Source organism: Anomalospiza imberbis, chromosome 6 (genome assembly GCF_031753505.1).
Source record: "Anomalospiza imberbis isolate Cuckoo-Finch-1a 21T00152 chromosome 6, ASM3175350v1, whole genome shotgun sequence".
NCBI classification, from domain to species: Eukaryota; Metazoa; Chordata; class Aves; order Passeriformes; family Viduidae; genus Anomalospiza; species Anomalospiza imberbis.
Window position 1 is genome coordinate 33,817,568 of NC_089686.1, and position 15,103 is coordinate 33,832,670.

A 15,103-nucleotide genomic window follows, 5' to 3' on the forward strand; every position below is an offset into this window, starting at 1 on the left:
AAGCAGTGTTCATAGAGAAGTCATTAGCTTACATATCTGTTATTAATAATATATAAAAAAATAAATCCTCAAGTCTTCAGAGGCAGACTGTGCCAATTTTAGAAGGTATATAATTTTATAACCTCTGGAGTGAAGAGATGGATATCTTCTAGCTGATTTTGCAATACTACCCAAAAATTGCCATTTTTGGAGAGTCCTGAATAGTGGTTTAGTGTTCTAGCTGTGCTGGTCAATGGGTTTTTTTGGTCTGTTTTTATTTGATACTCAAAGTGAAATGTCAAGAAAATGACTCTTAATTTATACCCTGCAAATAAGTGTCCCAAAGAAGAGTAATACAAAATCTCAAAAAGTCCTTTAAATAATATCCTACTATGATATCTGACCAGCTTAAAGAAGTAACTTATAAAAAGCTAAATCTAATGTGCACAGTTTAAAACAGGTTTCCTGTACATGTTTCACAAGAATACCTTGGCAACACAAGGCCTCTCTCTAGACTCCCATACAAAGGAAGAAATAATACAATGTTTTGAAGTAATTGATGTCTCCTAAGTTGCCAGAGTGATTTCCTCTTGGTTTGCTTTATAAATTTATGTTTTAAGTGTTAGGCTAATGAACTACTTCTTAATTATGTGGGTTTGTAAATACTTATGTGAATGATTTGACATTTGACATATTGCAAACGTGCTGAATGGTACATCCCAATGCATTTTAAAAACTCTAGTAAATTGTAACAAAGGAGAGTGACAGATTTAGACATCAATCTGACTTCCCCTGCATAACTTCTACAACAAGAAGCAATGTTTAGAAAAAGGCAGAATAAACTATTTGAAGGATAAAGAAAAAGTGAAAGTGATAGATTACTGAGAAAAGTGTTCTAGGGCAGAAATCTTGTAAGAATGTAGAACAGTCTCCAAACTAACGGAAACTGCATTGTTCTAAACATTAAAAAAACCTGTCAAAATGCCAGAGAACTTGTTGGGATAAGGAACTATCTTCCACTGGCTCTGTAACAGAGGAGCTAAATGACATCATTCAGAAGTCTTTTCTATCTAGGACACTGGAAAAGAAATCCCAGTGTTTGTTCAAATAAGGTAGAAAGACATTCCACAGACTAAAGCATAACTTCATACAAGCCTTGTGAATTACTCAAAGTGCTGAAAACTCCTGAGAAGAAGCAGATATTTGCAGCTGCCACCAGCGTGCCATAGCATACCATTCCACTGCAGTACTTGGCACTACAGTAGTAGCTCATTTAAAGTTAATTTAGTTTTCATTAATAATAATCCAGGGTACATTTAGACCTTAGGCCACTACTTTGCATTTGAATCCTATGAGATCATGATGTCCTAACAAAGAGAGATACCATAGTTTGGAAAGCAAATGCACAGCACAATACAAGCAAATATGCATAGCATATAGGGCCACTGCTTTCAGTGCAGCAGATTATGTTTAGGTACCTTAAAAGTCTCTCTGGTCACTCACACACCTGTATTTGTTTCATGCAATGGATGCCAGTAGATGGCTTTGCTCCTCAGAGACCCATCTGCAGAGAAGTTAGATTTAACACAAGCACCTTCACCCTGAGAGCAGAGGGTCCTGCAGCATACCTTCTTCTGGGATCACAGATTGACTCCAGCTCTGGTAGCAGCCAGACTTACTAAAGGTTTCTCAGCAGCACAAGCAAAACTGGCTTTGGTCCTATCAAATATGGGCTGAGTGCAGGAAGGAGTGGCCAAGATCCCTTCTCCTCCTAGCATGGTAAAGGAAGACATCGAAGTACCAGCTGTCCCCTCATAAGAAAGCAGCTTCAACTCCATTTGCAGGCTGCTTCCTTTGACACCTTTGAATATCCCCTCCAGCTTCCAGGAGAGGCAAAAGGATCAGCAGGGCCTTGCAGAGCTTAAGTGAAAGCACAGGGAGCAGTCAGCTGGTAGCAGCCTCTGCCTCAGACAACCTGCTCTTCCAGGCAATCAACTCCTTTGCCCTGGCCTATGCCTAGAACCAGCCCCACAGTGGTCTTGTACCTCTGTGGAGGTTCCAAAAGCCAAAGAGAAAAGTAATATTTAAACATTTAAAGAATATGCATAAAATTGTAGTGGTAGTGGCTATTTTTGGATGTATATTTTCTACCTTCTTTTGTTGCCTCTAAATATCTGCCATACACCTTATCTATCCCAACCCTCCCACTGTTGTTATCACCAGTACAGCTGAACAACAGTATGAAAGCTAAGACAAAATTACTATAGAAATAAACTTTAGCACACCCTTCCCACTCTGTTCCCCCTCCTGGTCTGAGAGACACTGCTTTTTTGCTGTACTTAATGGCATAGGTTGCAACAGGTTTCACAATGTTATTGGAACCATGCAAGTTACCACCAAAAACTATCCTTTCTGAACATAACAGATAAAAAGTAAGTGAAATTATCTCACAACCAATAGCTGTCTGCTTGAGGGTTTTTTTTTTTTGTTTGCTTTTTTGTGGTTGGGTTTGGGGTTTTTTAATGGAAGTGCTAACTGCTTGGCTGTGCATTTATTTTGCACTGGTGACTTGAAAACATTTTCAATACAACCAAGAGAAAGGAGCTTTGGTACAATTAGATGGCCAATTGCTAGGGACTAAAGCTTCTCCAGCCTCTCCAGTGCTCAGTGTTATCTTCAGCTTTCTATTCCTGAATTAGATATTTAACATACTAAGGCTGGTGAGAGAAACACTCCTGGATGCTGAATCTTCATTCACTTGTCTACAGCACTACAAAGCACCCAACACTGCCTTGTTTTCTGATAGATGCCACTTGGCCAGTACATTCCACAGGTCCGTGGTATTATTATGACCCAAATGACACAGAAACCAGTCCCAGCTCCCCCGAACACTAGAACCTTTTCTACAATGACCCAGCACTTACTGTATTAATCAAACAACTGTTCCATAGCACAATTTGGTCAACACTGACTGACCTGGAGAAAGAGACAAACTACAGTCCTAGATGTAAAACAGTTTATATTCCAAGACCACACCTCAGAAAAATAATTTTTTTTAAAAAGCACAAACCTTCCAGACCATGCTCCCCACTGGGTCAGATGGCTTCTCCCTGCCACAACCAAGTGGTATGTATATGTGCATGTGTACCCATATATAAAACATCTCAAAAATAGCTAAAGACATTAAGAAACACTTAGTATTTTTATTCATCTTCATTTATCAGCCCAGAACTTCAAAAACTTAAACTACAAGCTGTCTCCAATGAGATAGCCCTGTTCAAGTATTCTGAAAAGATCTGTTCCTGCATTCTTCAAGCCTGAAGAAGTGCCAGCATTTACAAAGACCGAGGAGAAGGAAAAGGAAGAAAAATTGCATCAGTTCTGCTGAAAATTTGTGCAATTAGTTTAGTAACTGGACCACAATGACCGGCCCTTTCTTGCTTGCAATTACAGTCAAAGGCAGAATTAAAAAGAAGTTTTGAAATGCAGTTTAGTGTTCTGATTTAGTGAAGTTTTCCAGAACCTGGTGACAGCTTGCTCACATGAACTGAAGGATCCTCAGCTGTCTTCTCAATCGCAAATAATACCATATCCCTCACACAGCAGCTTTGAACAATATTTCAAAAGCAAGAATTGCATAGATGATTCAGAGTAGTGAGTGAAGAATGTAAATTCCATTTTGAAAACTTTTAGTCTACTAAACCCTCTATTACTCCACAAGACATGTCAGGTTCTGTCTTGAACAGGGGTTTTTTACCAGCTAATAGACCATGTTTATTGCTGTTAGGTTTAATAATGTCTTAAGTGCTCATAGTTAATAGGCTTGCTGGACAAGCCATGTAGGACTGGTGTCTCTTCTCACTTCCAGCTTGCATTGGAGTCAAGTAAAAGCTGTGGAAACTCAGGACTGCTTTTCTTCTGCCAAACTTTTGTATTAACTTTGCTAGAAGCTGCCTCTGAAAAAAACTGTGATACTTCCACAGATTGCTTTAAAGAAGAAACTGGCTAAAAAGTTCATGAAACATTTGGCAATTACTTCTAAAGCACAGTGGAAAGCTGGATATTACTTGGATGGAGATGAAAGTGGAAAAATGAGCAAACTATTCCATCTTTAAGAAACCACAAAAGGTGGTAAAAAAGCAACCAACCTTCTGGCATAGAAAATCCCAGCCTATTCAGAATAATCTAAGACTATAGAGGGAGACAGTCAGTAAAACTCTTCAACAGAATAGCTTCCTAAACAATTTAGGAAATACCTTTTTTCACATACCTTCCTGCCCCCGAAGGCGACAAAAATCCTGCCTAATTATTAGACTAAACAAAACCGCTTGCAGATTCCAGCTGATTATGGGAATGATTTAATGCAACCTACTGGAAGGACACTTCTAAACTATGACTATCTGAAAAAAACCCAGCAGAATTTGTCCTTTTCTCCTGGCAAAATACCAGTACAGGCAACCACATATCTCCAACTTGAAATATGTTTGCAACTGTCTGACTGGTGTGTTCCTTCACACTTCTCTTCATCTTTTGTTCACTAATGTTGCTAACCATTGGGTAACTGGGTAACCAGTACTTGGTGCACCTATAACATAATAATTTCAGAGCTGTTGTTAAGGATGCAGCTGTTTAAAAAGATATAAGCTTAAAAAAAAAACAACAAAAAAAAAAAACTTCCCTATTTTCAAATAACTGTTACAATTTAAGGGAGTTGTATCATAAATATTTATAGCAACACAATGTCTGAGTTCAACCGGAAGGCAGAAATCAGTTAGAGTGATATTTTTATTTAAAATACCAACCAATAGTACAGGACATTACATCATCCTGTCTAGTTTGCACACTATTTTAAGTGAAAGACCACATTCCACTCTCTCAGCTCACAAACCCAAAGGCACTCTTATTTCAGCTAGAACATACGAACAAGGAGTTTTCCACTGAAGCAAAAGTTTTCCAAAGTCTCTACATCCCTATGGCAAGACTATTTGTCCAAGAAGGAAGCACAGCAACATCTCTCTCTGGCAATTATTCTGACCAGCAGGATAAGATTTAAGAAAGGGCATTTCATCACATTCAAAATGGGCACAACCCTTCAAGAAGAGCTGAATGAAGAAAAGCTTCAATAAGCCTTCAATAAGACACGGGTGATCGGGATGCCAAATTAATTATTTGCCACAGAAGCGGACCTCTGGGTCTAACAAAACCAAGCGTGTGAGTTTTGCTTAAATATTTCAAAAAGAGAACTGCTCAAGTTACAAGACATTAAGACATACCCATTCCTACTCCTGGATCTTCTGATTAGTTAAGCAACCACTGAGGGCAATTGATATTAAGTAATTAATTTTGTAACTGAAATGTTGCAATGTACTGACACCCTTCCTGAAGTTACAAGAACTAGAGACAAGAAACCTGACCAAAACAGATATGACATTGTTGTGTGGTAAATCACAAATTAAATTGTAAATTTGTTTGATCAAAATGTATCACTTATTTGTAAATAGCAACTATTTTTGCAAGCATATATCTTTTTCACAGAGGAGCATCCTTAACAACTACTCTGAAACAGATTATTTTGCTTAATAATTATTTTGCTTACAGGTGCAAAAAGCACTATTTATCATCCTTGTGCAAAAATCCCAGATAAAAAGTTTGTCACATGCAGCTGTCTGGGAAAAAAGTTTTCAAGAGCATCACAGCCATATAAACAGAAAATCTCAAATCCAGGTTTTACAAAGGAAGTCAGGACAGTATGGTGATACATGCATAAAATGTAATTCTACAGTCCACAATAAAACTTACAAAAAAATAACTAATTTTAATGTATGTAATCTTTAATGTTTTAACTAGGAGAAAAAAAATCTGTAAGTAGTAGTAAACCAGTGTCAAATGTACAAGAAAAATCACACAAATAAAAAGAAAAGCAGGGAGATAACGCTGTAAACTCTGTGCAAAGATAGAAGGCCAAGCTACTGGTATTCAGCAGGACCATCTTCAGGACTTATGGACTGCAACATGAAATGTTGGTTAACTAAGCAAAAACCCCAAAACCCCTGCCCTTAGCCAAAGGCTATTCATCCTCTCAGCTGTGGATTATACAGCTGTTATTAACAACCTTTGAAAAAGAAACAAAATATTTTCATTTTACCTCTAACATAGCTTGTAATTTTCTTTCATTATTGCTAAACCTTCTGAGACCAGAGGATAGCCCTCAGTTGTACTTAATATCACTAAAATGTACAGTTTAAGAAGCCAGAGCCACTAAAAATGTAAACACTCATACAGTTTTGAAAGTCTTGACTCTTTCAATTAAAATTTAACATCCTTCGAGAAGTGCAGTGCTTTGTTTCAACAGAAGAGAGATGCTGACATTTTATGGCTTAGTGTCATATTGCTAAACCCTACACCTTACTAGACCACATCAAATTAGACACTGGCCAACAGTGGTATTCACAATACAATTGTTACATTGTCCCCACACTGCTGCTTTCCTTTAACATCCCTCTCCTGTACTTCCATACAGAGCTGTGCTACTGCTGTTTGCTTACCATGTCTGCCCCAGCACGGGAATGGGTCAGAAATTAGTCAAAAGTGGCCCTTTCCAGCTGATAGTAAAAAAGTGTAATTCCTCTACCCAGAAAGTAAAAAAGCATAATTCCTCTGCACTGGAAATCAGGGGGAAGATGCTGGTATAAGAGGACTGAGAGGAGAGAAGTGGTCAATGTACTGGAGCTCTAAGGAGCAGCCTGTGAACCCAGCACCATTTTATGCTGCAAGCTTTATTATGGGAGGAATGATCATTATAAGAGAAGGGGGAAAAAATAGAAAATCATTATGATAAAACATTCAAATGACATTGACCACTGTTATCCAGACATTGGATCAGGCATTTGTAAACTCTCCCTATCCAGCTTTCCTCTGAGTTGCTCTAGATTCACAGAGTGAGAACAGCAAATTTTTTGAGATACCAGTCCATTATTTGTCAGACACCTGCCCCACTACTCTTCCTTCCCCATCTAAAACAACAACACTTACCTGCTTCTGGATCTGGAGGAATCCTCCACATATACAAATTGAAGTCATCAGAGCCCGAAAGGATGTACTGTTAAGAATAAAAATAAAAGCAGTTTACAACAAAGTATCACTGGAATTATGCTATTTTACTATTGATCTACTTCCTCCAAACCAAAAATGAGAAAAAAGGATAATTTGCATCATTCTTTGCACCTCACTAATCAGTTTACATTTAAATGGGGATGAAGTACCAGCACACAAATATTGCCTGCATAAATGGACCAAAATTGAAAAGCATACTTCATATATCTAATACCTACTGCCCAAAGTGTACGTTTGCTTTGCTAAGTAAGGCTAAGAAGTTTGGTTGGCTTTAATATAAGCATGTCTAAGTCTGGATCACACTATTTCTCAGGCTGCAACTCTGGTCTTTTTTTGATGTTGAAGCCTTTCATAGTTTTTTTCTCATCTCCTGAACTACCAAGGAAAACTCCATCAAAGACATACCTAGGAAGAGAGCTGCCACGTCCATTACACATCAAGCCAGACATGTCTACCAAGACCATCAAAAGTCAGTCACTGAGAATAATCTTGAACACCAAACAAATAACAAAGCTAAACATTCACTGTCAGCAAGTCTCAAATGGTTTAAAGCTGTGCCTCCCCAGACACATTTACCACACCAGTCATTTTTTTCCTGGTCATAGATACTCTGAAGAGATGGAAGGCTGCCCTTTTTCAGCAGTACACAAATGATAAACAACGTCTTTATTGTGCAGAACTTCAGGCAATTTGCAATTCAAACTAGCTTAATATACTACAGGCAGGCACTGGAATGACAGGTGACATTTGACGTGGCAAAAAGCTTATGCCTCTCAGCTCCAAGAGGCCACAAACTGTGCCTTGCCTCCAAATACTTATTCTCCAGTAAATGACAAGGAGCACAGTTTATTTCTCTCCCAAATTAGAGATTAAATGGCATGTAGCAGAATCAATGGTAGAGTCAAATTTCAGTTATACTGGTGTAGACAGTGTAAATAATTCTCTATCCCTCCACTAATGTTAGGCTCCAGTTTAATCAATACAGCCAAGAAGCTGGGTTTTTCATTTTATTGTTATTATTAGGTAAGGGGAAAGGGAGAAAAATAAAGAAATGGGCCCAGTTTGTCCCTCTTCTAACCTTTGATGAGAGACAAATTCTGTTTTGCTTGGCTCAAAAATACCTGGTTTCTGCCTTTCATTCTCCTGGGAAACATAAAATCATCAGGCAAAGTAATACCAAGCAGTGAGGAGACAAGTTCTGGAAGAATACAGGACTCAGAAGCAAATAAACAAAAAAATATACAGTATCACAGAAAAAATGCCTATCAATTTGCATATATTCTGTTTGCAATGCTAATTACATTAGCGCAGTGTTTGGATGTTTCCTATCACAAAAATGCAATAACGAACCACTAAAATCCCTTCTCTGGTTTCCTGCTATCATAATTCAACCATTTTTTTTCCCCTCATTTTTGAGAATGCAGGATGTGAGTAAGCACTTATGAATGCAATTCTGCTCATTTTCTGACAGGTAAGAAGCACTGATCAAACAAAAGCTCCTTTAAAAGCTTGTGCACACTAGTTCAGAAACTCATAAACCCATACTTTCCAAGCCAGAAAGTTATTTCTACCAGCCAACATGTTCAAGCACTTAGGCAATTTACCTTCCAAACTCATCTGATGGTGCCAGGAATATGTGCTTCCCCTTTCATTTGACTGCTCATAAATGTTAGCCCACAGCAGGCTGAGCCACTGTGCCAAAACTCCAAGAATTAGGGCTTATATAGGAAACATCCCAGCAATTAGAAAGAAAGCACCTCTAATATGTTTTGTTAAAGAAATGCTGTGTGGAAAAAAAAAAAGTCTCATTTGTATAGAGATGTTGCCAATTGTTACTATTTTTTACCAAATTGTGTTGTTGAAGCAGCAACTAGTTTGCCAAGGACACATGAGTAGAAACAGACTTGAAACTAAAACACCTAGAAATCTCAGTATTTTGAATTTATGACCAAAACTTTTTTTCTTTTCTTTTTTTTTTTTTTCCCTACATATCATAAACTAACAATGATAGGGCCCCAAAGTGATGGATTTCAGATAGCCTGCATGAGGCACATAGGACAGAAAAAACCTGTTATGTACATGCTGGGAATAGAGTGTCTGTGAGACCCTTCAAACCTGTTTCCAAAATTATTTGCAGAGGAACACTCTGTGTCCTATAAGACTCCATCATCAATTATGCAGGAAATCTCATGTGTCACTGCCCACAGAGCAATATACTATCTGCAAAGACCATTGACCCCAGTATACTCTGGGGGAATAAATCCTGCTACCAACACCCTGACCAACAGGGTGTCAGGCTGTATTCTGACTTTGTCTGCTTGAGCAGTAAAATTTTTTTTGTGAGCTAATTATTTCTAAACTTTAAAGAACTGCTGCAGATAAAATTCAAGGTTATAGGACTTCGTTAAGTGTTGTAAATGTACTTACTACAGTTAAGAACATAAAATAATTGCTGCAAATAACCTCGGGAGGAGAGCCGCGGGCTGGGCGTGGGGAAGGCACTGGAAGTAGCTCCATAGTAGCTGGTGTGGGGGAAGTGGCTCCGCTACCACCATGGCACCTGTGTCCCACTCCTCGCCTGCCGCCAGCTCCGAGCACCATGGCTGCTGTTCGCGGTCCCACTCCTATGAGCACAATGGCCCGAGGTGCGTGAGCCACCGGCAGAGCCGCTGCCAGTCCCGCAGCCCCAGCATGCCACGCTCCTCTGCACACCACATGCACCACCACCAATGCAAATGCCCCGAGTAGTATGAGAAGGAGAAGGAGGAGATCCTTGGCAGAAGGAGGAGATCCTTGGCAGAAGGAGGAGATCCTCCTCCAGAGGAGACTCAAGGAGAGAGAGAACTGGGGGCACCTGAAGTCTGGGGGCTGTCACCAAAAGTTCCTGACTCAGATTCCGATGAGCACACACTGGTAGACGATGAAGAGGCAAAATCTAATAGTAATTCTTCGGATTCCAGCTCAGAAGAGGAAAAGAAGAAAAAACAAAAGAAAAAATATAAAACATCCAGAAGAAAGTGCAGGAAACATTCTGAGGACAGCGACAGTGACTCAGAGTCTGAGCAGAACTCCAGTGATGATGATAAAAAGAAAAGTAAGAAGAGCACGAAGGAATCCAGTGATTCAAGTAGTGAAGATTCTGGTGATTAAATGCTTCAAGGGGATGATCTCTGGACTGAGAGGTCAAAAAATACTGAAGCTGAAAGTTCGATTGGACCAGAAGCTCCCAAAACTCACGCATCTCAGGATGATAGGCCTTTGAACTATGGACATGCCCTCCTGCCTAGAGAAGGTGCAGCCATGGCAGAATACATAACAGCAGGGAAACGCATTCCCCGCAGAGGTGAAATTGGATTGACAAGTGAAGAGATGGCATTCTTTGAGAGCTCTGGTTATCCCATGAGTGGCAGCAGACACCGCTGCATGGAAGCTGTGTGTCTGTGTAAAGAGAATCAGATCTACACAGCAGATATAAAGAGAGCTCTGGCATCCTTCAACCAGGAGGAGAGAAGGAAACGAGAGAATAAGATCCTTGCAAGCTTTTGAGAGATGGTTTACAGAAAGACTAAAGGCAAAGAGGAAAAATAATGCTTCATTTGAGCTGAATACCATTGCTTGCACTACATGGCAGCTAACCCAGTCCAGTTGTGCATTGAAAAAAGCTGCAGATGCTGCAGCACCTTTCACCCAACAGGGCCAAGCCTCAGGTGTGGGTTACTTGTGTCAAGGCAACAGTTATTTTCATCACATTTTCTTGGATGGTCTGTTTACCACCTACAAGGAATCCCTGTGAAGAGAAAGGCTACAAGGCAGGAACAGGTGGGGAAGATTACAGGTGTCAATGTTCTGCACTTGCTTTGAATCAGACAAGCCAAAGAATCCCACAGGAAGGTTCTGTTACCTAATGCCAATAAGTATGATTTTTTTTATTCCATTTATCTTTATTAATCATAGGATCATTTAGCTTGGGGAAGACTGTTAACAAGCTACTAGCACCAGTAGGACAAATGAAGAAACTCCTGTATTGCTGTTTTAAGATCTAGGACTGTCCACTTCATTATTTTTTCACAAGTCTTTTAGACTTAGGTTTTTCCCTCAAAACAGCTGAGTTTGGTTTATGATTCAAACCAGACATGTAAATATTTTGTAAAGGAGTTCGTAACTTAATATGGATGGGCTTCAGTTACTTTAGAGCAAGCTGATTACAACTGAGGTATAAAGTAACAGTAATAGGAGGGTCTGATCTTCAGTCCACTGAAACGCATGGTGAAGAGCTAAGTGGCTTTCTTCTTTTTCTTCTGTGTTATACATAGGCATCAGTGCAGTGGGGTGCAGTGATTGGAACGCCGTGATGTACACAAGTGGTAACAAGGATGTATCTTTCATATTATTTGAAATGTTTTTGTTTATGGAAGTGTTCTAGATTAATCCCTTGTTTTAACTCCTATAGTAGTTTACTTTGGTCTGTTTCAGCAGTATTACATGGCTTGTTTTAACCTCTGTGCAAGGAGGCTTTGTTTATGTGGTAGTGATCTTTGATTCAACTGAATATTTACAGACATATCTTCCAGAACTTCTTTTTCTCAAATGTTTTTGAAAACAAAATGGTTTTGAGAGATGGGTTGTTGTTTTTTTTTTTCTCCTAATTTTTTTTGTTCCTCTAAGTCTAGCAGCAGAGATGTCTTGTATATCTGTATCAAGAAAATAAAAGTCCTAAAGTACTAAAAAAAAAAAAAGAAAGAAAAAAAAAGGCCTTTCTTTTATAATTCTTCTACACTTGGCTAAAGTATTCTGGAGTGAATGAAGAGAAAACAAGTAGGAATGAATTAAACATCTGCAATGCAATTATGTCCAGCCACAGAACAAGCTCAGCTCGGGATCTGAGCTGAAAAACTACTTATGGCTTTAATCTTGACACAAAACAGCCACTAGTAATTGCCAAAAGCATTAACTGATAAAGTCATGTGCACAAGTTTGATGTTGTAAGCAATGTGCTGTGAGTAGTGAACTTTTATATAAAATTAAATTTTATTTTGATGGTTAGGTCTGCCAATAATCACCAGAAATTGATCATATTCCACAAAATATCCAAGTATTTTATATCTCTGCCATTACACTGCCACCACTGTGGCAGCTAGCATTGTTTACCCTCTCTTTCCCTGTAAGGATACCTTGGGAGTACATGTTTTCCTGCTGTTCTCACAACATAGGATTGAATTCCCAAATGTATTCCTTTTGTCTTTTTCAGTAAGACTACGTAACATGGGTCTGAAAAGTAGAAAACAGCTTTTCTGGTCAAGACCAAGAGATTGCCAGAAGAACCTCATGACTGCAGCCATTGCAAGAACAATGTGCCACATGAAGCTTCAAGGGTGGACACCCAAGCCGCCAAAGTCAGAATCATGCCTGATATCCCTTGCATGACATTTGGAAAACAATCCTCCATTCCAATTACTACTCTCTGCACAAGACAATCAGGACCTAAGGCCTCTAGAGAGCACAGCTGGAGTGATGTTACTAGGACATTTACAGGACTATTTGTGAAAATTTTTCTTTGATACATTCATTACTAATAAAACAATAAACCAATAGTTCATGGCACTAGTTCATGGTTGTAGAATAAGGATTAAGAAAACTAAGAAGTCAGTCCCTATTAGAAAAAGAAACTAGAAAAGGAAATAATCACTATTAAGTTCACCAAACTGTAGTTAATAAGGCTCAAATCCAGAGAGAATGGAGTAGACTTCCTAAAATGAAGGAACAGAAAGGAAAAAAATAGAAGGGCTTGAGGAAGGGTAGATGAAAGAATGTCATCCTGCATATGGTTAGGCTCCACTTTAATTGTGAACAATGATTTTTGGTCCTGAGGGGATAGATTCCTAGCAGAGTACCTTCTATTCACTCACTTTAAGAACAAAAGTCCAGATAATCAAATCACAGAGGCAAGCCAGGGGAAAGCAAAAACATGTGCATTCACTGAGACAACTAAATAGCTAAGACATCAAGCACTGTCCTCCTTCCACCCTCCCCACCAAAGACAAACTCAAGCTGAATATAACCTCAAGAACCACTGCAGTGCTGAGTTAGGAATCAAACCAGAGCCTGCATGAGGAGCTCAGATGTCGGGGGAGGGGGGAAACAGAGCAATATTAAACCCACCCATTTCATTCTCTGCCTTTTTGCTGCTGTATCTGACCAGGACTTCAGAACTCAACATTTACAATATTCACACAACCACAAGATTAGACAGAAAAAATACTTGCTGTTAATACTGGAATTTTTTTGGAAGGACAGAGTCAGCTTCTATGCCTAGCTGTTAGCAACTATGACAGGAAAAGTCTTCCAGATGACTATGAGCTGCTGATTCAGAAGTTTGCCTTAGAAGGAAGAAAACTCTCAGGCATGGTTAGACTCTGCTCCTGGGAGAAAACACCAATTCAGTCTGAGTTTCAAGTACACATAGAATGCTTAAAATGAACCACCATCAGAAATATGAAAGAATTACATTGGACTAGCACTCCCCACTCATTCCACTGTAACTCTTCTCATTTTCTCTCTCCCTAAGGAAATTACAGCAGTTGATATAAATAAATGAAGATCTAATCTGCTTCTGTAGTCTAGTAACAGTAGCATTAGCATTGCATTTCACAGAGTACTACCACTCTAGGGAATTTATTTTTTGTTCATAGCACTGCCAGTTTGAAAGCTTTCAAAATCCCACAAGCTACATTTCCTCATTGCTACTAAATATGGATTATTTCAATAAAATTTTGTCTAAATTGCACCTTATTTTAGTCTCTAATATCCACATTTTCTGCTCCCATAAAATGCCATATATCAGAGAGATTTCTGAGCTTTTGGTCACAGATAAAAGACTAGCAGACATGGACCATGTTTCCAAAATTATCAGCAAGTCTCTTGGATGGCCCTATTAATGCAGGGGAGAACAAGAAGAATATAGGAGCCTGTCTTAAATGCACAAATCAAAAAGCACCATCACCATATAATTATAAATATAAATGCATGCACAAACAACAGATAAAGGCACAGAAATTATAACCATTTTCTATGTTACTAACAGGAAAATGCTTGTCAGACTCAAATTTAATTCTGCTGTTTAGAGCTTTGAAATAGACTAAATTTCTTAAATCTCAATTCCCACTGACTTGGGCATGTCTGCCCTTTCTTCAGAGGGGCCAATGAAACTTGGTGCAGAAAAGATCAGAGCAGACAGAATTTTTGTCCCTTAGCTTTGTCAAGTAGTGCAAAACACACATGCTGTGGAAGAAGCACAGAGGCATCCAAATTTGAAACAGTTAGGCTGCTGCTTTCCATATGTCCTTTAAGAGACAGGATGTACAGGCCTTCTATTTTACCTGGAACATAACATAATTAATTGGTGGAGTGTAGACTTTTAGTTCTTTTCCTATGATAACAGATAAAGAATCTGGTTTGGTGCAGTCTGCTAGGCTCAAGTCTTAATTCCTCGAGACTCACACATCACTTCTATGGTGGAATATGCACTGATAAGCTTTGAGGAAAACACAGGCTGACATGAAGCATCACTGAAGTCTGAAAAATATTATTTGTCCAAAAGAGACTGGAATACACAGCAATCAGCTGTGGAAAAGGAATCCATTTACATGAACAATATAAAAACTGTGTATTTATCCAAGGAGGAAAGGTTTCCTAAGTAAACAGAGCTTATGCTATTTTGTCCTTTGTGACAGCTCTCTGTCTCCAACAATGTGTAAGCCTAACAGCCAATTTCAAATTTAATAGAGAAGCTGAAGATGCCAGAATTATGGACTGTACAGAAATAATCTCTTACAAAAGGGCAGCTGCCACACAGATGGGAGAGAGATACCCTGGAAGTAGCCACTGAAAACAAAGGAGTACCATAGACACATCCTACTAACTAAACATCAAGAAACCCCAAAGGGTTGAACCCAACAAAATCCCAGGGTGAACATGACAATCTGCTTCTCATGGAGCTATTTCCAGGGGGATA

The 15,103-nt window shown here is 39.0% G+C and overlaps 1 protein-coding gene and 1 pseudogene across 4 annotated transcripts in view; one reads left to right on the plus strand and one right to left on the minus strand.

Moving 5' to 3' along the window:
- The window catches only part of DCAF5 (DDB1 and CUL4 associated factor 5), a 69,912-nt gene that overhangs the window by 12,246 nt on the left and 42,563 nt on the right, over positions 1-15,103 (minus strand). For all 4 annotated transcript variants that reach the window (XM_068193202.1, XM_068193204.1, XM_068193205.1 and 1 more), the window contains one exon: positions 7,012-7,078. In XM_068193202.1, coding sequence (XP_068049303.1) covers positions 7,012-7,078 — 67 coding nt within the window. The remainder of the gene's footprint in view (positions 1-7,011; positions 7,079-15,103) is intronic.
- On the plus strand, positions 1,118-11,541 carry LOC137475671 (NF-kappa-B-activating protein pseudogene; annotated as a pseudogene).